The sequence below is a fragment of the Pollachius pollachius genome (genome assembly GCF_949987615.1).
Source record: "Pollachius pollachius genome assembly, chromosome: 19".
Classification (NCBI taxonomy): domain Eukaryota; kingdom Metazoa; phylum Chordata; class Actinopteri; order Gadiformes; family Gadidae; genus Pollachius; species Pollachius pollachius.
Window position 1 is genome coordinate 576,046 of NC_136952.1, and position 27,143 is coordinate 603,188.

The window sequence follows — 27,143 nt, forward strand, 5'->3', positions numbered from 1 at the left end:
GGTCTAGTTTTTTCATTTATACACATAAAAGAAAGAGTATCCACATGGAGAATATTAAAAGAGCTCTTAAAATGTATTCTGATGTCATTGCTCCAAATATAAATAAAGTAAATAAATATACATACAATACAGAAAGGGTTGGGTTTCCTAATAATTTCAATGGGATTCATTCATTACAATGTTATACGCCATTGCAGAGGACATAATTAATCAAACAATTGGAACGGACACAAGTGAACACGAACCCCTCAGCATCAGGAACGCTCACCCTAAGAGACTCTAACACGGGGGACCTATTCGGCCCCGGGTGAATGAGGCTGCAGTTCTCCATTTCACAACTAGAGGGAGCCAACGATATCTATCGGAGTCTTATCATACACCCAAACGTGTTGTAGGGTTACGCTGAATCACCTCCGTTATCATGTCCAGTGTTCCTTCAAATGAAAACGGTAGTCATTTCCCCGTCAGTGGTGTGAGTTTTGTTCGTTGTCTTCTGCTTATGTCGCTCTGAATCTCTCGGGCATGTTTTGCTCTTCATTGGAGGCAGAAAGAAACAGTCAACCACAGGGGGCATTATAAAGTTAATTTAGTTTAATATTAATCAGATTCCTGAACAGACGTGAGTTTGAACTTTAACCTTGTTTTCCCAAACATGCAGGGATAAACTTAGAATGGTTGATATTGACAGATAAGATAAATTAGGTTTACCTGATCCAGTGGATTGTAGCCGCAGGACACGGACGGGACGCCTCCCAATTGGGGGTTGAACCCCTGTTTGCTGAGCAGCCAATACGTCTTCTGAGTCCCTTTGCCCTTTTATACACGTCATAGTCAGATCAAACCTCTAATCACAAAGAAACAGTAATATTAACCAGGCTGTCACCTTTATCTCGATCTCTCCTCTCTCCTCTAGAACGAAGGTTCCCATCTGGTTCAGGATATCAGCCGTGGTCTGAGAGATGTGGATTTTTAAAGCTGTGAAGGCCAGTAAACAGATTTATAAACCTCTTATGATAGATTGATTTATAAACCTCTTAAAATAACGGATTCATTAACCTCTCATAATAAATTGATTTATAAACCTCCTAAAATAAACAGATTCATAAACCCCTTATAATAAACAGATATTATTAAACCTCTTATACTAAACAAAGATTTATAAAGCTCTTATGATTAAAAGGGAGGAGACCAAAGTTGGATGCATCTTTTCCGCACATACACCTGTTCTATGTCACTGTTCGCTGGCCATAATATGCATCAATATTTTTTTCCTGCCCTTTTCTGCACAAGTCAAATTGGTATCGGAGAAAATTCCTTAGGTTAATTGAGCTGTGAATGAGTTTTAGAGCGCAGACTCAAGACACATATTGGGCGTGAGGTCCGTAGTGACAAAGTACAAACAGCTGCCTCAGATTATATGATAAGTGATCAATCAGTACGATTAAAGAAGGCCCTGAGAACCATCCTGATATCTCCAGATACCGGAGAACCTTCACGTTCTTATCTGTGTGCATCCCAGCTCAGTGTCACCAAGGTGTTTAAATGAACAAGTTAATGAGTTGTAATCTCACATGCGCTGTTGCTCTCCATGCGCGAGGCCGTGTTGACAGTGTCTCCAAACAGACAGTACCGCGGCATGGTGGAGCCGACCACGCCTGCCACCACCGGCCCTGCAAAGGTCCCGTCACATCGTACGTCTACACATCGTACGTCTACACATCGTACGTCTACACATCGTACGTCTACACATCGGACGTCTACACATCGTACGTCTACACATCGTACGTCTACACATCATACGTCTTCACATCGGACGTCTACACATCGTACGCCTACACATCATACGTCTTCACATCGTACGCCTACACATCGTACGTCTACACATCATACGTCTACACATCGTACGTCTACACATCATACGTCTTCACATCGGACGTCTACACATCGTACGCCTACACATCATACGTCTTCACATCGTACGTCGTCACATCGGACGACCTCAGACTCATCGTACATCGGCCACAACCACATCGTAGTTCTTCACACACATCGGAAAACTTCACACACATCGGAAGATTTCACACACATCGGACGACTTCCACACATATCGTACATCTTCGCACGTCTTTCAAACACACCGACAAATGCCGAGGATGACGAAAAGGATCAGGAAACCCGGAGCGCCCACCTGAATGTATCCCGATGCGGAGCGCCAGCCGCTCGCTGGGCATGTGGCGGATCCGGAACACCTTGATGGCGGACAGGAAGTGGAGGGCCATGGTGGAGATCTCCACGGCGTGCAGGTTACCGTTGCTAATGGGCAGACCGCTGGCCACCATGTAGGCATCACCGATGGTCTCCACCTGAAAGGGTCCCATCATGATGAACACACTCCTCCGAGCCCCCAGGGGGCACACCAACCCAAAGCCACACAGAGGAGCCAGCTGGTGGCTGAGGATGCTCAGTGTGTTGATACAGTCACCAATCTCCCCTGACCAAAGACCGCCGGGCAGAAGCCCACAGTCGGGTCGTTGACCTGTGAGGAGTCATGCATCGACCGATCGGATCTCCTATTCAATGCATTCTTCCTCGTCAAGCCACAGAAGGGAGAACATACAGCAGTAACAACGTATAGAAGTAACAATGTATAGCAGTAACAACATATAGCAGTAACAGAAGGTACAGCAGTAACAGAAGGTACAGCAATAACAACGTACAGCAGTAACAACGTACAGCAGTAACAGAAGGTACAGCAGTAACAGAAGGTACAGCAGTAACAGAAGGTACAGCAGTAACAACGTACAGCAGTAACAGAACGTACAGCAGTAACAGAAGGTACAGCCGTAACAACGTACAGCAGTAACAACGTACAGCAGTAACAACGTACAGCAGTAACAATGTACAGCAGTAACAACGCACAGCAGTAACAACGTACAGCAGTAACAGAAGGTACAGCAGTAACAGAAGGTACAGCAGTAACAGAAGGTACAGCAGTAACAAAATACAGCAGTAACAGAAGGTACAGCAGTAACAGAAGGTACAGCAGTAACAACGTTCAGCAATAACAACGTACAGCAGTAACAACGTACAGCAGTAACAGAAGGTACAGCAGTAACAACGTACAGCAGTAACAGAAGGGGTCCTACCTTGTAGACGTCGTACATCTTGATGATGTCGTCGAAGAGGCTGTAGAGGTCATTTAGCAGGGTCACCACCTCCATGGCCGAGCTGACGGAGCACATGGAGGTGAAGCCCACGATGTCCGAGAAGAACACCGTCACCATGTCGTAGCCCTGGGGCTCCACACAGCGGCCTGACATCAGCTGGTCCGCGATCAGCCTGGAGGGGCAGTAAGGGGGGCAGTTAGGGTCTTTATTCTCAGGGGGGGCAGTTAGGGTCTTTATTCATCGGGGGGGGCAGTAGGGGGGGCAGTTAGGGTCTTTATTCATCAGCGGGGGCAGTTAGGGTCTTTATTCACCGGGGGGGCAGTAAGGGGGGCAGTTAGGGACTTTATTTATCAGGGGGGGCAGTAAGGGGGGCAGTAAGGGACTTTATTCACCGGGGGGGCAGTAAGGGGGGCAGTTAGGGACTTTATTTATCAGGGGGGGCAGTAAGGGGGGCAGTAAGGGACTTTATTCATTGGGGGGGCAGTAAGGGGGGGCAGTTAGGGTCTTTATTCATCAGCGGGGGCAGTTAGGGTCTTTATTCACCGGGGGGGCGGTAAGGGGGGCAGTTAGGGACTTTATTTATCAGGGGGGGCAGTAAGGGGGGCAGTAAGGGACTTTATTCATTGGGGGGGCAGTAAGGGGGGGCAGTTAGGGTTTTTATTCATCAGTGGGGGCAGTTAGGGTCTTTATTTATCAGGGGGGGCAATAAGAGGGGCAGTAAGGGTCTTTATTCTCAGGGGGGGCAGTTAGGGACTTTATTCATCAGGGGGGGCAGTTAGGGTATTTATTCATCGGGGGGGCAGTTAGGGTCTTTCGGGGCTATTCTGTCGGAAGGAGGGGGGTGTTCACTTATTTGCGTTACCGTGGCAACATGCTGGACAGAAGCTTGTCTGCGCGGCTCTTCTCCGCTATGAGCTGATTGGTTCTTTCTTCTACCACTTCCTCAAGGTGGTTGGCGTATTTCTCCAACTTCTCCACCATGTTGTCCAAGATGTTCGCATGGCTGGAGTGGAGAGAAGGAAAGCATTCATGAGGAGGAGCCTCGCAGTCACTCAGTATGAGCAGCGTGTGGACGTCTGAGTCGACTGAGTCACACGAAACATGGAAATAAATATTTTAGTGGGCGGTTTCATAGTTGGCGGGTTCATAGTGGGCGGGTTTATAGTGGGTGGTTTCTTAGTGAGCGGGCTGATAGTGGGCGGGTTTATAGTGGGCGGGTTCATAGTGGGCGGGATTTATAGTGGGTGGTTTCATAGTGGGCGGGTTTATAGTGGGCGGGTTCATAGTGGGCGGGTTTATAGTGGGTGGTTTCATAGTGGGCGGGTTCATAGTGGGCGGGTTTATAGTGGGTGGTTTCATAGTGGGCGGGTTTATAGTGGGTGGTTTCATAGTGGGCGGGTTCATAGTGGGCGGGTTTATAGTGGGCGGGTTCATAGTGGGCGGTTTCATAGTGGGTGGTTTCATAGTGGGCGGGCTGATAGTGGGCGGGCTGATAGTGGGCGGGCTGATAGTGGGTGGGTTCATAGTGGGCGGGTTTATAGTGGGCGGGTTTATAGTGGGCGGTTTCATAGTGTGCGGGTTGATAGTGGGCGGGCTGGTAGTGGGCGGGTTGATAGTGGGCGGGTTGATAGTGGGCGGGTTGATAGTGGGTGGTTTCATAGTGGGCGGGTTCTTAGTGGGCGGGTTGATTGTGGGCGGGTTGATAGTGGGCGGGTTGATAGTGGGTGGTTTCATAGTGGGCGGGTTGATAGTGGGCGGGTTCTTAGTGGGCGGGTTCATAGTGGGCGGGCTGACAGCTTGTCTGACCTATCAGGGCTGGTCTCCTTCAGCTGGCGGCGGATGGAGCCGAAGGGGGGGCGGTGGTCGGGGTTCTCGCTCCAGCAGGCCCTCAGCAGGGCGTTGAGGTGCTCGTCCCCCTGCTGGCCGGACAGAGAGGGGCGCAGGGGCCCCCCAGACAGGGGGCTCCGCAGCTGCTTGATGATCTCTGAGGACACACGCTCATTAACAATAATAATAATAATAATAATATTCATGTTTTATTAATCTACTTCCTATCCAGTTTCCCTAAACGTGAGATATGACGAGATCAATGAAGGAAACTTAAATTATAGAAATAATACTTAATATAAATTCTGTTGATTGTACACCAATAAATAATAAATTCTATGAATTGAATGAATTAATTTTACCTAGACAGATACTTTAGTGGTCGGGTCCTCTTTGCTGGATTGACCTCCTTCTCTGTGTACCTTCTGACTGGTGACAGTGTGTGTGTACCTCTGGGCGGCAGGTTGTTGTCGTGGTGACAGTGTGTGTGTACCTCTGGGCGGCAGGTTGTTGTCGTGGTGACAGTGTGTGTGTACCTCTGGGCGGCAGGTTGTTGTCATGGTGACAATGTGTGTGTACCTCTGGGCGGCAGGTTGTTGTCGTGGTGACAGTGTGTGTGTACCTCTGGGCGGCAGGTTGTTGTCGTGGTGACAGTGTGTGTGTACCTCTGGGGGGCAGGTTGTTGTCGTGGTGACAGTGTGTGTGTACCTCTGGGCGGCAGGTTGTTGTCGTGGTGACAGTGTGTGTGTACCTCTGGGCGGCAGGTTGTTGTCGTGGTGACAGTATGTGTGTACCTCTGGGCGGCAGGTTGTTGTCGTGGTGACAGTGTGTGTGTACCTCTGGGCGGCAGGTTGTTGTCGTGGTGACAGTGTGTGTGTACCTCTGGGCGGCAGGTTGTTGTCATGGTACGGTCCGGTCTCCGTGCTCAGCAGCAGTTCCCTCATGATGATGGCGAAGCTGAAGACGTCGCCCTTGGGCGTCCCGTTGAAGGGCAGGCAGTCCAGCCTCAGGAGCTCCGGGGCGATCCAGAAGAGCTCTGCAGCAGAGGCAAGAAGGTAGAAGCTGAACGGCGTTCCGCAGCTGTTCTACCCACACTGTAGATCTTTGATGTCAATTTACAGTGAAATTCTAATTGTTAGTCTACCCCAGCAGAGCCCACCCTTGTAGCGGGGACAGGTACCCCAGCAGAACCCACCCTCGTAGCGGGGACGGGTACCCCAGCAGAACCCACCCTCGTAGCGGGGACAGGTACCCCAGCAGAACCCACCCTCGTAGCGGGGACAGGTACCCCAGCAGAACCCACCCTCATATCGGGGACAGGTACCCCAGCAGAACCCACCCTCGTATCGGGGACTGTCCAGAGCTACGGTTCTAAACCCACCCTCGTAGTGGGGACAGGTACCCCAGCAGAACCCACCCTCATATCGGGGACTGTCCAGAGCTACGGTTCTGCTCTTGCTGCCGTGTTTGAGCTCCCAGAGTCCGAAGCCCGAGAGCTTGATCTGCAGCCGGCTGTCCACCAGGCAGGTGCTGGGCTTCAGGTTCCCGTGGGACTTCAGGCTGCTCTTGTGAAGGAACTCCATCCCCTGGAGGAACAGAGGCTTTAGACCACTGACCACTGACAACCCAACTGGCTGAAGAACCACGCTGTCTGGGTTCCACCTCAACAAGGTTTGAAGTGCAACCAACTTGAAATGTGTAAGGGTTAGAGGCGATTAGTGAGCTGACGACTCACGTTCACGATGTCGTAGGCGAAGGAGAGCTTAAACATGGGGTCCAGCTCAACGTCTGAAGCCTTCAACACATCCTGAGAGGAACGGAGAACGTGGTCAGACCACGACTGGACACCTGACGCACGGCCGTATCAAACACGGCACACTGAGGCCTGCAGTACTGCAGCACCATCACCCACCCTGAGGCTTCCTTTCCTGCAGTACTGCATCACCATGCAGACGTTGGGCGGCTCAATGCAGACGCCGAAGAACTGCACCAGGTTCTCGTGCTTCAGCTCCTTCATCTGAGACCAGAAACACGTCATTACCGGGCTTTGGGAGTGAGCTCAATAAGTCTTGCTGTTGTTGATGGTTAGAAGGTGAGCTTTACCACGTTAACCTCGTTGATGATGGAGGGTTTGTGGATGTCCGGGGGCGTCTGATTCTTCATGTATTTGATGGACACTTGGTTTCCCTGCCACACACCAATCTCTCGGTTAGTTAAGTTCTGAGCCTGCCTCTATTCTACTGTGTCTGTACTTGTCCTCTTAACATGTTAGAAAGGGGAACACACGTTCAGAAATTAAGTAAGTTTTTTTAAAAACGACATTATAGTGCGACAAGGGAACCCTATAAGAACATGTACTGGTTCCATGTTTTGGCCCACCAGGAGCGGTCCTAGGCAGGTACCTGGTAGAGTCCGATGGTGCTGTACACCTGGTCCTTGCCGTACTTGTCCTTCAAGCCGTAGCTGTTGGAGGAGACGCCGGACTGGGACCCACTGCTGGCCTTGCTGATCGTGGTGCTCGGAGACATGCCCTGCAGACCCTGTGGAGGAACACATCGGGTCTCAGCACGCTAGGAGCTTCAGATGCCGAGCTACGATAGAGACAGGCCCTATCATTAGTAAAGCCATGCCCGCTCAAACACTATCACCATATAAATCATGCTTAGATGCACTCTTTCTCTCACTCTCTTTCTCACTCTCAAACAAAAACACACACAATCACGCGCACACACACAAACACAAACATCTACAAACTTTCCCGCTGTACGTTTGCCTTTAGCTGTTGCTCTAGATTCAGAATATGTTAACGTTCTAAAGCAACGATAGAAGACAATACAATCCAAAAGGTCCTATTGTTTGGTCCGGACTCTGCGACCGGAGGGGGCAGTGGGCCGAGGAGGCGTGTGAAGTCCTACTTTGGGCCCCTTGATGATCACGATGTCGCTGTACTTGATCAGCCACCAGCGGTTATCGTCCAGACGGGTCTGCAGACGCAGCTTCTGCAGAAGCAGCATGCCCACGCACAGCACCGTCACCATGCCGACCACCGGGAAAGTCACCAGAAGAGCAAGCAGCGCAACATCTGTGGGAGGGGCCAGAACCAACACATCCTAATTGCTGATCAGTCGTTAAGCAGCTGTTACGTCTGGGGGAGGGGCCAAAACATCCTAATTAGTGAAAAGTCGTTAGGCAACCGTAACATCTGGGGGAGGGGCCAAAACATCCTAATTAGTGATCAGTCGTTAAGCAGCTGTAGTCCAGAGGGACTCACACTGGATTCATTCAGAAACACGTCATTAAGAAGCAGGTCGTAGGTCAGGGCCCATGAGGCTTACAGGTATAGGCTGCATTGGGGATTGAATCTAGCACCTCTGGGCCTGGAGCAGAACCTCCTCGGAACTATGTGGTTATGCCCGGCATTACTAACATCCATTACATCTGCTGGTGAACAGAAAGGGTGTGTTTGTGGTGATTGAGTGAGAGAAGATGAGTCCAAACCAACCGTTGACGAGCCATTCACAGAGCTCGTTGTTAAAGCCGCACTCGGGGTTGTCAGAGGGCGCTGTACCTCCGGGCCACACCACATGGTCGTACTGGTCCGTGGGTCTGAAATCAAAACCATTTGTAATCCATTACAGAACTACTGAATGCATGTACAGGAGATGTCTACATCTACTAGTAGTACTAGGGAAGTGGTGTAGAGGAATGTATTACTGTATAGCTTTGGTGATGCTGTCATAATTGAGGACCGGCACAAACATAGAGGTGTCGTCCGTGTGCTGTAGATCGTAAATAGAATAGTCCAAGTTCCTCTCTCCCTGCTCGTCAAAGTGGACTAGTCCAGATGCTCCTGCAATAACCATGATCCACAAATCAATGTTGATGTTGAGAGGAATATTTAAATAATTGGATCTCTATATCAAAAGAAACACAGCAAGCTGTGTTGACTATGCTGTGATGAACGCTTGAGGTCACCATAGAATCGGATGCCGTTTTTATTCTTCAATCTCTTGAGAAGCTGTCGCCCGTCGTGAGGATTCTCCCCGTCTTTGAGGACCTCTTTGAGGCCCAGGGCGTAGAGGAGCACGGCGTCGTGCAGGTAGGCGGCATACGGACTGACCTGTGTGACCGTAGACATTAAGTAACCACAAAGCAGAAGATACAGAGGTGTGCAGCTGTGGTGAGGGCCTACATCTCTCTCCGAGCTCAGGTTGCTGAGGAACGGAGGCTCCTTCAGCCGCCGGTGGACCCGATGAAAGAAGTCGTGGTACTCGTGGCCGCTGTACGACTTCTGGCCGATGACGAAGGTCATGCTGAAGGCCCTGATGGCCGCCTGGCTGCTCTGGCTGCTCAGGGCGACGTTCCAGATGTTGTCCTGCAGGACGCACATAAAACACAGTACAATAATCACAACCACGCCACGGAGATACAGGACCAACATCTGAATGGATGACCTGCAGCCTTCGATAGTGTCCCTCTGACTCACCACGCTGCCACTGACCTCAAAGTGCTGGAGCAGGAAGAACACATACTCCCCGTTCATCAGGCCCTGCTGCCCCGCCTCCATGAGGATGGAGAGGGAGTCCTGGCTGTTGGCCAGCACCACGATCACTGACCAGGAGCACACACTTCATCAGGGCGCGCAAACCACTCTCCTTATCTAGGCTTAACGTCTTGTTTCTCAATTGATTCACAACTACAAAAGATCGATAACAAATATGACTAAGCTACACACATTCACTTGTTTCCGTCAAGCTTCGACACTTCTTAATACATTCTTTCATATATATTTGTATGTATACATAATATCTATAATGAAAAGGCTTACCCCTGGCGGCGGTGGAGACCAGCTGGACGTTCCTGCGCACCAGTTGGGGCTTGGTGCTGTCGAACTTGAGGCAGGCGGTGAGCGAGAAGCCGGCCCTCAGGGGGTCCTCCACCGTCTTCCACAGGGCGTCCACGCGGTCCCAGGTGTTGGAGTCCAGCCCTCCCCCGATCATGGCCACGTGTTTCCAGCCGAAGAAGTGCAGGGTCTTCACCAGCACCTCGGCGCTCCGCTTCAGAGGAGGGATGACCTTGATGTAGGAGTCGTATATCTGACTGTTGTCCATCTTGGACGTCTGGCCCACGTAGCCGAACATGGGGATGTTCCAGGTGGAGGCGATGAGGCCGGTCACCTGACCATCAGGGGGAACAGCACTAATGACAAATGGGAACTTTTTGTGGAAGATGGCGTAACAAAGTGGATGTATGTGATAGAATACCAAACCGCTACTATCGGGACTAAACCACGCTGGGAAGCAGGAGATTAGCCCACCGGCTCACCTTGGTCTAGTATCAAATTTTTTAAGAACTGAATATCCTGGCTCTTTGTACCTGGTTAAACCCAGACGTATATCTATGATTACTTTACTTTTCGCAATTTCAAATTGACTTCCACTACTTTGTGGACGACACCCATTTATTCCTGTAGAATCAAGGGACTCGGCCCGGATCCAGAAGGTTGAGTCCTGTCTGGCTGCAGGGAAGGGTTGGATTCTACAGAACTTCCTGCAGCTTAATACTGGGAAGACAGGGTTGATAATTATCGGCTCAAATTGAGACAGTCTCACTGTGTTTGGATGGCTTGGCCATCCCACAAAGTACATCTGTCAGAAATCTTGCTGTCCTCTTTGACCCTTTGCTGAGCATTGACCAACACGTTAGAAATATAACTAGAATTGCATTTTTCCATCTGAGAAATATTGCAAAAATCAGATCAATGTTATCTGCAGCCGATGTAGAGACACTGATTCACGCATTTATATCATCAAGCCTAGATTATTGTAATCCATGGTTCTCGGGTCATGGTTCTCGAGAAGCCTACAGCTTGTACAGAATGCAGCTAGACTACTGACTAGAACGAGAAAGTTTGATCATAATACCCCTATTCTTGCCCCTCTGCACTGGCTACCAATAACTGGCAGAGCGAATTTTAAGGTGCTACTGTTAACCTATAAAGCCTTGCATGGCCTAGCTCCATCCTACCTGAAGGACCTCATCATTCCTTATAGTCCTTCAAGGCCCCTCTGGTCTTCGGGAGCTGGCCTTCATCAACTTTGTCAAGCTTTTCAAAGCAAAGCTAAAAACGCACTTCCACCTCTATACAGATGCGATGTGAAGACCGATGCGTGTTTGCACATGCTTTTGTTAATGCAGTCACTAAATTAGTGGCAGTATACATTTCCACTATGTACTTTTCCCTTCTAATTCACTATTCTGTCTGTTCTAGCGTGTTGCGGTGACTGTGACTGGATGCCTGGACTCTCCTCATGGTTAACCGGTCAGCACCACATCATCAATCAATATGTTTTACCTGTAAGGATGGGAATTATGGCCCCCACTGCACTCCTGACCGTCCCTGGAAGGAGGGACCCCCACTCTGAAGGAGGGACCCCCCACTCTGAAGGAGGGATCCCCCCCTCTGAAGGAGGGACCCCCACTCTGAAGGAGGGATCCCCCACTCTGCACTTCTTCTCAAGATTTCTTCCTTGCTGATTAAGGGAGTTTTTTCTTGACTGGTGGGGGCTTGGGTCGGGGTGGGGGGAGGGTGGGGGGAGGGGGGGGGCTGTTAAGCCCTTTGAGACTGTAATGGTGATTAGGGGCTATATAAATAATTTTCAATAACTACTTCTAGAAACACCTACTTCTCTAAATTTAACAAAACCGCCCTCCATGTCTCTTTAACACGCGTATCTATGATTAAATAAAGCACAATAACTACTTCTAGAAACATCTACTTCTCTAAATGTAACAATAACCGCCCTACATATCTCTTTAACGCTGTTAGTCGGACACACAAACAGCCTCAGGAGGTGAGATCCTCCGTCTCAGCAAGCAAAAAAATCAAATCCTTTACAACAGCCTCCCCTCCTCTTCACCTTAACCTGCGACCAGAGCGGCACCCTGTGTGCACCCTGATCCACCTGCAGTTCGGGCCTTCAGCAGACGCCAACATCACATCCACCGATCAGGCCATATCACAGTACATCACATAACTTATCATCACATGACCTCACATCACCTGATCAGAGCCTATCACATGACCTCACATCACCTGATCAGACCCTATCACATGACCTCACATCACCTGATCAAGTCACATGACATGCCGAGCACTGACCTCTGCGGCCTCGGGGCAGGCAGGGCCGAACAGCGCTGTGACGTTCTGCCGCCACACCTGGTGGATGAACTCCGACAGGGAGGCCTTGGGGTCGCAGTCTGAGTCGGTGACCACCAGGTCCAGGCTGTAGTTCCCCAGGAACGAGGGGTTGGCGTTCACCTTCTCCACTGCCATCTGCAGCGCCGCGCCCAGCCGCAGGGCGCTGAACGGGAACGACACGTTCCAGGGGGCCTGGAACCCGATGAGCAGCCGGCTGGAACCGCTCCCGTTCCCAGAACCGCTCCCGTTCCCAGAGCCACTCCTGCTCCCAGAGCCGCTCCCGTTCCCAGAGCCGCTCCTGCTCCCAGAGTCGCTCCCGTTCCCAGGGCTGCTCCCGCTCCAAGGGCCGTTCCCGGTCCCAGGGGCGTTCCCGCTGCAGAGCGGGAGCGCAGCGGCGGCGGCCAGGGCCAGGGCGAGGAGGAGCAGGCTGAGCGTGTGACGGACACAGCGCCGGGATCTGGAAGGACCCAGCCAGCCGGAGCCCCACACCACCATGATCTGCTGAGGCTGGTCTGATCTGCTCTGTCCCCTCGCTCTGCTTAAATACCCATTCCCTGGGTGAGGCTGGATCTTCCCAAAGTGTTAAGGTCGAGGGAATAGGGGAATAGGAGGAGAGGTGGGCAGGTTCACCCAGGCTCAGCAGCTCACCTTGACTCTCCTAGATGTTCACCTGCAGCGAGCTTCTCATACAAGACACATTTTGGGTTCATTTGTTCATTTTTTGTTCTCAATAGTACCAAATAAATTCCTGATCATATAAAACATATATATTTCTAAACTAATATGTTTTTTGTATTATGATAGAATGAGGCATAAGTCAAAATGTGAATATCCTCTCTTCTAACTTTTGGATTCATTCGCAAATCATTTGGTGTGATTGGGATTAAAAGTGATAAAGCCAACACAGAGCACCCCTCACCTAGCCCTGGCAGGTACCAGGCAGGTGCTGTGTGTTGTGGTGTCACACCTGTGAGTACTTGAATGTGCTAACGACGCAGTGGCCGCTGGGATATTAAAGGTGTTTCTAGGCTAAGCTCCTGGTCCTCTCCCCCCCACGGGGGCTCCTGTTAATCTGTTAGCAACCTGTGCTAATCTCAGCAGGTAATGTTGCTCTCCCTGTATGTTTGAAGCACTATCTCATGTTGAAGAAACATATCATTTTGAGTCATTTCTGTATCTTTTGTGGTGTCCTTCAAAACAACAACTTTGATTTTAGATAAATGCTAAAGATCAAGCTAACAAGGTTACTTTCAAATTACTTGAGATAAAGACAAATCCAGTCCAATATATATTTCTGAAACTACACAATGGAGGACAATTGTTTAAATTGATAAAATATTACGAACTATGTACTCAAATCTATCTAGTACTTATTACTAGTACTATGATCCTACTTCTGTTTGTCTCAATTAGCCTTTCCTGCAAGCTCACTTTTAAGTTAGTCTCAGTGGAGGGAAATGGGATAAAGGTTAGATGTTGATGACAGCATGCCTTACACTTGATGATTCACACTACACACCTTCACGTTTCGTAAAACTACGCCAGTAGATATGGCTGTAATGAAGCTGCTCTAATCTGTCCTGATGCTTTTATGGAGGAAGGAGCAAGCGTTCCCTTGCACAATATGCACACTTTTATTCTCTGACGGCTGATTTGATTCTGTGCTGTGGTATTATCAGTGGAAGTGATGGCAGCCGGGGTTCAAAGGTTGACAGCAGCGTTTTTATGAGTTCCGCATTGTTTGCATCAGAGCAGAAACAAGGGCTCTCCTACACAACACTGTCGTCTGTCACTTTCTCCAGAGAGCAGCTAGACGGCCGAGGAGCAGCAAACAGGCCTTCCATTCAGCGCACACAGGGGTAGGTACAGCGCTGCGTGCGTGGATGGGCTGATGTTGTGTCCAGCCAACACAGTTCTTCTGTCGTGTTTTGTATTTTAATGCCATCTGCCTCAAACTGAACAACCAGTGATTGACCGTAAGCAACCGACAAGTATTTCAGTATTGAATTGTATAATCTGTTACTCTAAACTATGATGATTTTTCTCTCTTCTATGCTTTCAAAATTTCTCTCTAGTTATCACAAACATTGTTAGTGATAACATTGTGGAACTTGACATTATTATATATATTGTAAGTGTACATGACCAGTTTTTTTACTTTGAACTAGGCATGGCTTCGAACTAGGTCTGGCAAAACTGATAAAGCCCATTTCTATATCATGAGTCAGTGGTCATTCATCTAAAGATGGGCAAAGGAAAACTATTTATCTGCCTTATCTTTATTCATTAAGACAATCACCCCTTTCCTCATCAAACTGTGCATATCCATAGCTTACAGGCAAAGCTTTGTTAACAAACCAAAGAGGATACAAAGGGATGTGTTGAGACACTTTAGAAAAGGCTCAACCTTTTAGTGTTTCTCTGTTGTGTCATGGTGGACCAAGATGGAAGCAGGTTTGACTAGCAGCATCTACTTCAGCCCAGTAAGGTGAACCATCTTGACCTGTTATCAGGGTAGAGAACCATCTTGTATCGTATGTTACACAACCCAGGTTGACTTTGACCTCTGAGTAATCAATGAGTAAGGTGAGATATGAAAATATTCCTGATTGATTACTACACTTGATAGTAAGTGTGCTGCTCCGAAGGCAGACGTTTATGGGCCGTTTGTTTTCTATAAAGACCTCCCCGCCTACAGACACCTCATCATGGAGGTCCTGCTACAGGCTCTCTTCAGCCCCCTGCCCACCACGGCCATCGTCTCGCTGTTCGCCCTGGCTGCTGCCACCCTGTTCTACCTCAGCACCCGGCCAGCGCCGCTCCGCCCCCCCGTGGACCTCAAGTGTCAGACAGTGGGGATCGAGGTGAGGAGGCCCCGACTGAGACGTTCTCCCAAGCCCTGCACTAATGTTTTCCCCAAGCTTGCCCCGGTGGCTCACTGAAATACCCTCTACCACAATATCGCTACCCAACACTTAATAACTTTAGAATCCAATGTCCAAATGCTGTGAATCTTTATTCTTTAGGTGGATCACAGCCTCTTGTACATCCATGCTTATCCCCGTTGGCGAACTCGCCACATGCGCCTGCGGACCCATGTTCCCTTCACCCTGCGGTGCGATGCTAAATGTCCTCCCTTGCTCTGTGAACCCTTTCCTGTGTCCTCATGTCGTTTCCATGGCGGCAGTACCTGTTGTGGCTTCTAAATGATCTCCCTAAAGCGTGGTGCTGGAGGTGTGATCTGGAGATGCTGATTTGTGTCTTACGGTAGGGCGGGGCGCGGAAGAGTGCTCTGCTGGAGGACAACAACAATCTGATGTCCTACTACTACGAAGACGGCAGGACCATGTACCAGTTGTTCCAGAGGGGGATGAAGGTCTCAGGTGATGACTACTTTCTATGGTTTCCCTTTTTACGAAACCCTCCATTCGATCATGTGTTTCAGTCCCTGTCCAAGAGGGAGCCCCTTTTGAGGGCTGATTCATGTAAAATACATTTGACTAGACACTAGAAAGTGAGATTAAGATATGATTTGAATGGTAGACAGATTCATTGTTAAAGCGCCTGTTGTCATTAACTCTTGTCTTGTTTCTAGACAATGGACCATGCCTGGGATACAGAAAACTAGGAAGGCCGTACCAGTGGCTGAAATACAAGCAGGTGTGTGTATGGACAGGGCCTTTCAAATGCTCGTCATGGGACAGGGGGGACTGTAGAACTGCGTATTCAAACTAATTATTGCGTTTCCTCCCCTGCAGGTGTCTGTTCGGGCCGAGCACCTGGGCTCAGGCCTCCTCCATCTGGGCCTCAAACCCAATCCAGACACCTTCATCGGTATCTTTGCTCAGAATAGACCGGAGGTATGTTCATTTAGAATAGCAGGTGTACCATCCCAATGAAAAAGCTACAAAAGTCTCCAAGGTGGCGGATCTCGTCGTCTAGATTTGTACGATGGGGTCGGTGCCTTGTTCGCAGTATAGATCTCCGATTGAGAAACTGGGGGTGTAATGTCCATGACTGAAGCCCATGTCTTGCCGCCGTGTGTTTGACAGTGGATAATAGGGGAGCTGGCCTGCTACACCTACTCCATGGTAGCTGTCCCTCTGTACGACACCCTGGGCCCAGAGGCCCTCACCTTCATCATCGACCGAGGTAATTGGATCTGAGATTAATTTAATAGTCCAATACTGTTGATTACAAGGCAGTGATCCAACCGTCCCCTGGGTGCCTAGTCTTCTCTAATATTTTACTGGCTGCATTTATACATGTATTGTTTTGCACATCATGAATGTTTGCCATGATTTTGCCCCATCTAAAGTATTATTCATCATGGATAATGCAGGAGGTCAGCTGCTATGCCTGTCCTGTGTTTTTTAATTTTTATTTTAAACCCACTGTGTGCAAAAGCCAGGACCTCAGCGTATACATTTACATTGTTTTACCTCAGCCTTTTTCTATGCCCGCAAATGACACCATTTATTTTTTGCATCATTCCAGCGGACATCTCGACAGTCCTCTGCGACAAGCAGAACAAGGCTGAGTCTCTGCTTCAGAACCGGGAGAAGGGGCAGACCCCGGTGCTGAAGACCATCGTCATCATGGACCCCTTCGACGCGGAGCTGGTGACACGGGGGGCTCAGTGTGGGCTGGAGGTGTTGTCCCTGGCGGACGTGGAGGTAGGGGAAGTGCGCCACACGCTGGCTGCTGTAAGGATGGCGTCTTCGCTGTGCTCAGATTGACATTTGAGAAATCAAAGTGGCTGGACGCACCTCAAAGTTTCTTTGTTTTACAGGAACGGGGCAAAAACAATCTCCAAAAGCCAATTGTAAGTAATAACAATTACTTATAGTAATAACGTTTAGCTCTTGTGTGTAACATTTGCACCCAGTGTTCATTGGCAGTGTGTCAGCAGAGATCAAAATGATTTGATTTTCTGTTCCGCATCAAAGCCTCCAAAACCGGAGGACCTCGCCATCATCTGCTTCACCAGCGGCACTACTGGTAAACATTCTACTCCTTTATCTGTTGGCCTAAGGTTCGCCTCACGGTGTGTATGTTTAATGCATCTCATTCTTCTCAGGAAACCCTAAGGGTGCAATGCTGACCCATGAAAACGTAGTTTCTGATGCAGCGGCTGTGATCAAAAGCTTTGAGGTAATTGCTTAGTGGTTAGAGCTGCGTTTTTTTCATCTTGCGGGATTGTTTGTCTAATGAGTTATTTTTTTTCAGGCAACAATTGTGCCATGTACCAAGGACGTCAGTATTTCGTTCTTGCCTCTGGCTCACATGTTTGAGAGAGTTGTACAGGTAGGTGGCGTCAGAACCTTTCCTTCAGTCCCCTATCCTGCTGATGGTGTCATACTACATCAGAGTGTTAACTTGTTATCCAGTCATCTTGTATACACAAAGGTTGATTGATTAACCTAATGGCGCCCCGTTAAATGCTAGTTCTGTAATCTTGGTTCCATGAACGTGGTTCTTTCAGATGGTTCTGTATGGTGCTGGGGGCAGGGTGGGCTTCTTCCAGGGAGACATCCGACTGCTGCCTGACGACCTGAAGAACCTCCAGCCCACCATCTTCCCGGTGGTTCCTAGACTGCTCAACCGTGTTTACGATAAAGTGAGTTCTTAACAACGCTAAGGGGTCCACTGTTTAGGTTGTGCTTAAGGAGGGCTTTAGATGCAGCGTTCTAACTCTCAAAGGGGACCCCGTGTCTCCTGTAGGTCCAGAGTTCAGCCAACACCACCTTTAAGAAGTGGCTGCTGAACTTTGCTGTGGAGAGGAAGTATGCTGAGGTGAAGGAGGGCATCATCAGAAAGAACAGCATCTGGGATCGGCTCCTCTTCCACAAAGTGCAGGTGCTGCCCCGTTCTGGTTCTGAGTGAATGTCCTTAACGTGTGACGCCCTTAAGTCGTCCTGGTAACGGTGTGCACTGAGCCGCCATCTTGGGTTATTGAGTACATCTGTTTCATAACACTGTCCAGGAGTCTCTCGGGGGCCGGGTGCGAGTCTTGGTGACGGGGGCGGCACCGATTTCCCCAGCAGTCCTCACCTTCCTGAGGGCTGCTCTCGGCTGCCAGGTATTGAAACCCTCCTTCTCTTGGCATTGTCCTCTGTAAAACTGTCGACTATGCTTATGGATTGAATGTAGAATAATTTCTTCTTAAAATGATTTTGCTGTTGAATAGCCTTCAAAACGGTGTAAAATGTCATCTGGATTGAATGCGTTGTTTGGATACTGATCAAAGCTGTTGTGTGTGGCATGTCTTCAGATCTTCGAAGGGTACGGCCAAACCGAGTGCACGGCAGGCTGCACCTTCACCATGTCAGGCGACGCCAACTCTGGTGTGTAGCATCTTATTTAGCAAGGCTCTTAGTATCCCTTCACCGATGGCTCTCGCCTGCTATCACTGCATGCATAACTCTTGTCCATGTCAATAATCAATTGTTGGTATTTGATCAATAATGTGTTTATATCACGGTCTGTAGTAAATTAAAGCGTTTGTGTTCCACAGGGCATGTTGGCGTCCCGGTGCCTTGTAACATAGTCAAGTTGGAGGATGTTGAAGAAATGAACTATTTCGCCTCCAACGGTGAAGGAGAGGTAAGTCACTGTAGCTGTAGTATTCCACATCATGATTTCTAGATTAGAAGCTCATTTGTAATCCTGACATATTTAACAGTAAAATGGATTATTTACGTGAACTTAATTAACCTCTTAGGTTTTCCTTGTCCCTTAGGTTTGCATCAAGGGTAAAAACGTGTTCAAAGGGTACCTGAAGGATCCGGAGAAAACAGCAGAGGCCTTGGATGGTGACGGCTGGCTTCACACGGGGGACATTGGAAAATGGATGCCTGTAAGAGGGAACGGCGAGCAACACGACAAACATCATGTTTACTCCAACCATTGACTTGGGATGTAACTTTCAGACATAGGTTGTGAAGGGTCACAGTACAAACATAATCTTTGTTATTCATGCGCTAGAAGCATGAACAAAGGAGGGGATACTTAACAAACTGGATCAATATTTTTGTAGATCATGCTGACTGTGGTGCTTATTGTCAGAATACTCAAATGTTTTCTTCCGTTAGAGTGGAGTCCTGAAGATTATTGATCGAAAGAAGAACATCTTCAAGTTGTCCCAGGGGGAGTATATTGCACCAGAGAAGATTGAGAACGTCTACATACGCAGTGAAACGGTGGCGCAGGTGTTTGTGCATGGAGACAGTCTACAGGTAACACTCGCGTCCACCCATCAGCTGGTGTTTTCACATCACAGCGTCGGCCTGTCGCTAACCCTCCTCTCGTGTGTCCCCAGTCCTGCCTCATAGCGATCGTGATCCCTGATGCAGAGACCCTGCCTGGCTTTGCCAAGAAACACGGCCTCTCCGGCTCTGTGGAGGAACTCTGCCAGAGAACGGTAGCATGGGGTCCCCCCCTCTACAGCTTGTCTCTTTGAACATGTTTCACTCTTCTGCACATCCTCACTGCAAACTGCACACTTTTGACCCTTGGTGACCACGAAGCAGTCATAATCTTATCTGTACATCATCTTCAGATTAAAGCCAGGGCCCAAAGTCCATTTGGAAATTGATTATTTTTAAATTGATCTTGGTCCAACATGAGCAGCGGTGATGAAACGTGAGCTCTGAGTCTGACTGCTGATTGATCTCTCTGCAGGAGCTGAAGAAGGCCATCCTGGCCGACCTGACCCGGCTGGGCAAGGAGGCGGGACTCAAGTCCTTTGAACAGGTGACCACTCTCCATGTACATGCAATCTCCAGACAAGAGGTTTCCTGTTTTCATCCGATTTCTCACGTGGGGAACGGATCGTCCCACAAAGCTGAAACTACTTTCAGGCTGAACCCAAAGCTTGGTTAATAACCTTTTAGTAGGCTACAGGTTGGAACTATGTGTAAATAAAATACTTTAGACATCAAGAAAAATTCTGTAGTAGGTGGTTGAGGGTTCGTTCAGTAGGAAACTATTCAACTATTAAATTCAGGGTCACTATGAAATGAAGCGACCACTTAACTTTAATCGACAGTTCATGGTAAACAACATTATCTTAAAACTACATTGCGACCTGCTAATCCCCCGACGTCCCTCCGTCGTGCAGGTGAAGGACGTGCACCTTCACCCAGAGCTGTTCTCCATAGAGAACGGCCTGCTGACGCCCACCCTGAAGGCCAAGCGCGCGGAGCTGAAGACGATGTTCCAGCCGCAGATCGAGAGCCTCTATGCCCACATGCAGTGACCGGACCTGACGCAACCATTCCTTCCCTGTTCAATTCATTAAAACATTTAGCGAGAGCTCGTCTGTGTTTCCGGTGTCTTATCAGGAGGTTCGTGGAGGCTTGACCAAAGTCATTCTTTATAATATTCAATTATAAATGTCCCTTTGTGCGCTTAGGTAGAGAAGTCTGTTCTAAGACCTTCAGATAAGTGGTGACTATCATACTGATTTGCAGATTCATGGCAAATTGCTTTTTATTCCTTGTGGAAAATATGAATATAGACAGCAAAGGGATTCCGAGAGAACATTCCCGTGACGACAGTGCCCCCCTGTGGTGCAACGGAGTATGAACTCACCTCATGATGACTGGGGGCGGGGGGGGGGGGGGGGGGGTGTTGTAACCCTGCATCCATCTGCAGGGTTACAACTCTATTTAATGAAATCATTAAGCGTCACCAGAATCTCAGTTTAAAATGAATACATGTTGGCAGCATTGATGACTTCGACGAGTAGAGAATAAAAAGCTGCGTAATGGCGCCCCCTGGTGGCGTGAGGCGGTCCAGCCCGGACGGTGTAGTACCTGGGGTGGACTGGGGAAAACCCACTCGCCTCCTTGACGCGGCTGGAAGCTTTCCGTGTAAAACAAGTGGAACAATTCCCTACACGTATCTGCTGGTTGGCGTCTAAACACAAACGGAATGAATTGATTCACAACTTTTGAGAACTTGTTAGACTTTGGAGAAGCGTCGAGTTCAACATGTCTTCTTCCGCTACAGGTGACGTGCCTGCAGAGCAGGTAAGCCTCCCTGTCCTCAACTTCTTTCAACGCTGTTGGCTTCAGGAATATTTTAGTTCAATGCGAATTGCTCACTTCAATGAATTAACTGGCAACGGGGACGTGTGAATTCTGTCTTTAGACGTGATCTCCGCGGGGCGCTGCGGGTTTTGCATGTTAAGCGTTGCGTTAAAATTAGGATTAACTGTTCATGTAAACACCTAAAGACCAAGTGACATCAGTTCTGCTGAAGGTCTACCTGGCATCACAGGTGTGTTGTCTGTGTCCTGCTGTGCGTAACTACGGAGCTCTATCGTGAGCCAAACCAGCCTACTTGTATAGAACAGGCAGGAATGCCTCGTATTGTGAAAACACAGCCTACTTATAAAGAACCGGTACACTGCAAACTCAGCCTACTTGTATAGAACAGGTAGGTATGCCTCGTATTGTGAAAACACAGCCTACTTACAAAGAACCGGTACACTGCAAACTCAGCCTACATGTATAGAACAGGTATACTGCAAACACAGCCTACTTGTATAGAACAGGTATACTGCAAACACAGCCTACTTGTATAGAACAGGTATACTTCAGACACAGCCTACTGAACTGTAGAACATACCAACTGTAGAACAAACCAACTCAACTGTGAAGTCATATCGTTGCGCAACAGTTCCCACAATCCCAAACATGCACTAATTCCAGTGAGGAGGAAACAAGTTGGAAACTTGTCTTCTTGCCTCTTCATAATAAAGCACTATTCATTATTAACACTAGTTGATTGGATTTTATAAAACAGGTTAAAAGTGCCAAAAGCAGTCGACCCATGACTCTCTTTGGGTTGGCTGCTGTATGCCCAGGCCTGCTAGGTTTCGCTAGAGACTCTGGGCACATGACTCTTAGCTGCTTCTTTTGTCGGTCTTCCAGTGGGTTAATGGTTGACAATATTCTGCAGTCTGCAGAGTAAACAGGGTCAACACTGCCATGTCCAGCCACGACCCTCCACCTCGCCCCTGCCAGGGCCGTGAAATGACCCCCACTGGTCTGCTACGATAGCTTTATCACAGATACCTTTCCAAATGGCCTTTGTGGTTTTCCTTTAGTGACAGACACACACACACACACACACACACACACACACACACACACACACACACGCTCACACTCACACAGGGTCATTTGGTAGGTCACTTGGTCTAGCTGTGACCGGTGATAAAGTAATAATGTGCCCTTAAAGTTGGGCTGTTCATTAGTTATCCCGACATTCCACTGAATACTCTATGGAGCATGAAGTGAACCACTCTTATGCTGCTGAATCTGCGTTTCTTTGAGCTTAATGATTAATTTACCCCCGCTTGTTCACTACGTCTCCAGACCACCTGAGCGGCCTCCTCCCAGTCTGTACGGAGACACCAGGCCGCTAGGTCCTCCTGCTGCTGACTCGGGGGATTTGCACTACAATGCATTTCCTTGTGGCAGTAAGGTAATAAAATATTACCAGGAGACACATGACTTTGGTTATTAAATGTCGTTTGGCTGAATGTAAACTAGAAGAGGTTGTTTGTCTTCAGGCCTGCTGGGTGAGGACAGGAGGCATGTCGAAGTGAAGTTATGATTGATAATGATTAATGAGGAATGAATTGTTTATTTCCGTCAGTGCTTGTGTGTGTATGTGCTCCTTATGCATGTAACAGGGTGAATGAGGTTTCCTTCATGTATACAATACGTTATTCAAAGCAAAGTGAAGACTAGAGTTAACATGCCCTCAGTGTCCTGTACGATGCAGGGGAGTATTGTAGCGCTATTGGTCGCTTTTGTATCAGTTCTGCAACAGTTTCCACTTGGCATACCTTTCAGTTCACATAATTGTGCATCATGAAATTCTAGTTAAACAACATGTTTCTATCTCTCTGAACAAATTAGCACATTATGGTGTTTAGAGGTGTGATCTGAGTCCTGGTGGATCCCAGGACAACACACCCTGTAGGGTTTTATTTAGAGCTGAACTAAACATTATTCTGCTTCCTTTGTCGGTGATCCAGCCTCATAAGAATGTCAGTCAACAGCCAAATCCCCGCAATGTTCCCTTAATCTGTTGATCCTGGACGGATGAACGTGTGCTGATGTGTGTCTAGTGCAGCGAGAGCCGCGCACACGCACCCAGCCTGAGGGGAGCGGTGTTAGGAAGCCCCCCGCGGACAGAGGGACAGAGAGACAGACAGGGGGACAGGGAGACAGGGGGACAGAGGGAGAGATGGACAGAGAGACAGGGGGACAGAGGGACAGGGAGACAGGGGCACAGAGAGACAGATGGACAGAGAGACAGAGAGACAGGGGGACAGGGAGACAGGGGGACAGAGGGACAGAGAGACAGACAGGGGGACAGGGAGACAGACAGGGGGACAGGGAGACAGGGGGACAGAGGGACAGGGAGACAGGGGCACAGAGAGACAGGGGGACAGAGAGACAGGGGGACAGAGAGACAGGGACAGGGAGACAGAGAGACAGAGGGACAGAGAGACAGGGGGACAGGGAATAAGGGGGACATAGGGATGGGGGACAGGGAGACAGGGGGACAGAGGGACAGGGGGACAGAGAGACAGAGGGACAGAGAGACAGGGGGACAGAGAGACAGGGGGACAGAGAGACAGGGGGACAGAGAGACAGGGGGACAGGGAATAAGGGGGACATAGGGATGGGGGACAGGGAGACAGAGGAACACAGGGACAGAGAGACAGAGGGACAGACAGAGGGACAGGGGGTCGAGGGTCACTCTGCTCTGACGCGCCCAGCGGTCTGGCCTTGGTTCTGGGCTGAGATCGCTGAGCGCGGGCTGAATGCGTTTGAGGGCGTCTGTGTGTTCATATATCGGCTACAGGCTGTTTATGAGGCTGATTCTTTTTCAAGCTAAATTCTGAATTGAGGTTGAAGCCACCAGAGAAGTCCGGTACTGAGAGGTGAACAGACCGGTGTCCACAGCCCGAGAAGGTCTGTAACATAACCGTGATAACCGTGCATAATACCTAGTTTCATGTTGCAGTAACTTAATAGTTTTCTCACAAAAGTAGTAAAGTAGATGTTTATTGGTGGAGCTCAGCAGGGGAAAAGGAGATAACTCCATGTCTTACAGAAGAGCCTTTATGTGGAACATGTGCGCATTGGGACAGAATGCATGAATGAATGAGTTCCAGTCTGGAAAGGCCACAGACAGAGCAGCGCTTCTGTAAACAACAGAGACGACTCATTTAACTGCTGCTCCTGCACACGCCAAAACAAATAAACTGCAGTCCCTAGCACCGACTGACACTGGCTTACACACCACTGACATCTTTTGTGCTGCCACGTGTGTGTGTGTGAATCTATCATACAGTGGCTGTGAGGTGTGTGTGTGTGTGTGAATCTATCATACCGTGGCTGTGAGGTGTGTGTGTGTGTGTGAATCTATCATACCGTGGCTGTGAGGTGTGTGTGTGTGTGTGTGTGTGTGTGTGTGTGTGAGGCAGAAAGGCCTGCAGCCCGGGTGGAGATCTAGTCCTGGCCCCGGGGGCCCCGTCCCCTGGCTGTGACGTCACGGTAACCGTCTCCTCAACCCCAGGGTGACGAGGTGGTAGTGGCAGCATGTCTGCGTAGCGATGAGCCCCATGCTGCTGTAACCCGGGCCCCTCCGTGAGCCCGCCTGCTGGGCCCTCTGCACTGGGGGCCCTCTGCACTGGGGGCCCTCTGCACTGGGGGCCCTCTGCACTGGGGGCCCTCCAGATCCAGGTCTCTCCACCTCCTGATCCGGTCCTGGTATTTTGGTCCTGCATGTGAACAATCATATTCATATTTCTCGGCCTAGGACCTACATGCAGTTAAATATGTGTTGTGTTTTAAGCACACACACCGACACACACACGTACGCTCACACGCACGCACCAACAAAAAGACTTGGATTGGTTTGGTTTTCCAGTTTAATTTCCAGTTTGTTAGAAATGGCGAAAAAGAGAAGAAAGAAAATGTAGTTAGTGAATAAGTGTATGTATTATTGTCCGATTTTTACATGCCTTTCTCCTGCTGATCCCATAGCGTCTCAGAAGAGCTTCACTCCCTCAAAGTGAGGCTCTGCTACTGCGTGTTACAGCGCATGGTGTACAGGCTCATCCACCCTGAGGGCGTGGAGCGGGTGGTGGAGGAGGTGGAGGAGGTGGAGGAGGGGGAGGAGAAGGTGGAGGAGGGGGAGGTGGAGGAGGAGGAGGAGGAGGAGGAAGCATCCCTACAGCTGACGGAGGTTGGCAATCAGACCATTTTAGGCACTGAAGCGACCATCTTTTTACTTCCATTAGCTGTGTGTGTGTGTGTGTGTGTGTGTGTGTGTGTGTGTGTGTGTGTGTGTGTGTGTGTGTGTGTGTGTGTGTGTGTGTGTGTGTGTGTGGTAGTAGTGGACAAAGAGGAATTGTAAATCAGGGATGGATGGAAAATCCTTGTCTTTGTGACTGGTGTCTGCACTTTCTCATTGGCTGTGTGTGTGTGTGTGTGTGTGTGTGTGTGTGTGTGTGTGTGTGTGTGTGTGTGTGTGTGTGTGTGCGTGTGCATGTGCACACTTCCATTTGTTCTCAGGGCGACCAGATCTCCGGTCTCTGAACAAACCTCTCTCTGTTGCCGTTTTATTGCGGCCATTTAAAATGTTAACATGACATGTTTGAGTGGTTATCCGCTGAATAAGACATGTTTATTTAAGCTGAAGTGTCCCCTGTTATATAGAGGATTAATGACTTTATCCAGCGGCATGAGACCCTTCAGGGGTTAAAGTTCCTCACTGAGTCGCTCATATGGGTCCATGGGAAACCTAAGGAGAGTTATATGAGGAGGGATGTGCTAGACCATAGGGGGCAGTGGATCCCACCACAAGGTTCCACTAGGACTGTGGGGAAGGGTAAAGCGGGGGCCGTCAGGGAACCCTGCTGAATCATGGCTGGAAGAAGTATAGCGGCTTCTCTGTGCAGGCTCTCTGCAGCAGCCACCTCTTCTGCAGAACAGATCCCATAAACCTGAACAGACGGGTCCCCCTGTCCACTTAACCGCTGACCCCAGCAGACGACCCACAGAGCTGCAGAGCGTCAGGCTGGTAAAGTGGAACCCCCCACTCAACACCAGGGCAGGCGTTGAGTGGGGTTGCAGTCATTTGACTTTATGTTCATTCTCGTGCCGTCCCTGATCTCTGCTGTAGGGACTGGATTATGGATTCAACCACAGAGCTCATTTACGCCCTTTCAAAGAAATACAATCTATAAAAGTAGGACAGGTCATAGTTACAACGTTTGGGTTCTTCTTAGTTAACTACACAACTGCTGCCCTGAAGGGTGTGTTTGTAGACAGGTGACCATCTGATCTACACTGACAGTACTGACACTAGTGGGAGCCATGTTATACACAAGTACTGACACTAGTGGGAGCATCTGTTAGTCAAAGTACTGACACTACTGGGAGCCATGTTATACACAAGCACTGACACTGGTGTAAGTACTGACACTACTGGGAGCCTCTGTTAGTCAAAGTACTGACACTAGTGGGAGCATCTGTTAGTCAAAGTACTGACAGTGTTTCTCCAGTGCTGTCACGTGCTGCTCTGTGTAATCGTAACGCTTCATATCCTGTCCTGACGTTTACGACGTGTGTCACATGGTGAGCCTCTCTTGAACCAACGTGAAACTCTTGGTTTGCCGTTTATCTTAATGACTGTTTGCCTGCTTCTCATTCAACCCTGGCTCACAGTATGCATGGAGGTATCATGCCACATCAGGAAGGTTGCCATGGGGACACTTCCATTCCCCAGTGTTGTGCCAGCTCCATGGCAACCTCCATCTTCAGACTACAGACCAAGTGGGACAATGCTGCCATTCTTTCCATACTTCTTCACTTTCTTTATTCAGATATGTATGAACACTAATCCGTCTG

The 27,143-nt window shown here is 49.1% G+C and overlaps 2 protein-coding genes across 2 annotated transcripts; one reads left to right on the plus strand and one right to left on the minus strand.

Annotated features, from left to right (window-relative positions):
- Positions 1-436: 436 nt before the first annotated feature.
- On the minus strand, positions 437-12,690 carry gucy2g (guanylate cyclase 2g; the record flags this gene model as incomplete). The annotated part of the gene is given in 23 exon segments (XM_079756348.1): positions 437-532; positions 709-813; positions 884-975; positions 1,572-1,670; positions 2,189-2,363; positions 3,147-3,339; positions 4,030-4,170; positions 4,974-5,151; positions 5,875-6,030; positions 6,412-6,580; positions 6,730-6,801; positions 6,907-7,011; positions 7,098-7,226; positions 7,230-7,253; positions 7,397-7,534; positions 7,910-8,076; positions 8,497-8,600; positions 8,709-8,844; positions 8,970-9,114; positions 9,187-9,369; positions 9,481-9,605; positions 9,823-10,171; positions 12,157-12,690. Coding segments are annotated over 23 exon segments (3,615 nt in total).
- A 1,230-nt stretch (positions 12,691-13,920) lies between these two features.
- acsl5 (acyl-CoA synthetase long chain family member 5) lies at positions 13,921-20,455 on the plus strand (the record flags this gene model as incomplete). The annotated part of the gene is given in 22 exon segments (XM_079757038.1): positions 13,921-14,013; positions 14,015-14,054; positions 14,878-15,059; positions 15,467-15,578; positions 15,791-15,855; positions 15,954-16,055; positions 16,248-16,347; positions 16,693-16,871; positions 16,988-17,020; positions 17,145-17,196; positions 17,276-17,349; positions 17,425-17,502; positions 17,681-17,815; positions 17,920-18,054; positions 18,182-18,277; positions 18,470-18,542; positions 18,713-18,801; positions 18,938-19,054; positions 19,290-19,433; positions 19,517-19,618; positions 19,879-19,950; positions 20,318-20,455. Coding segments are annotated over 22 exon segments (2,211 nt in total).
- Positions 20,456-27,143: the final 6,688 nt, after the last annotated feature.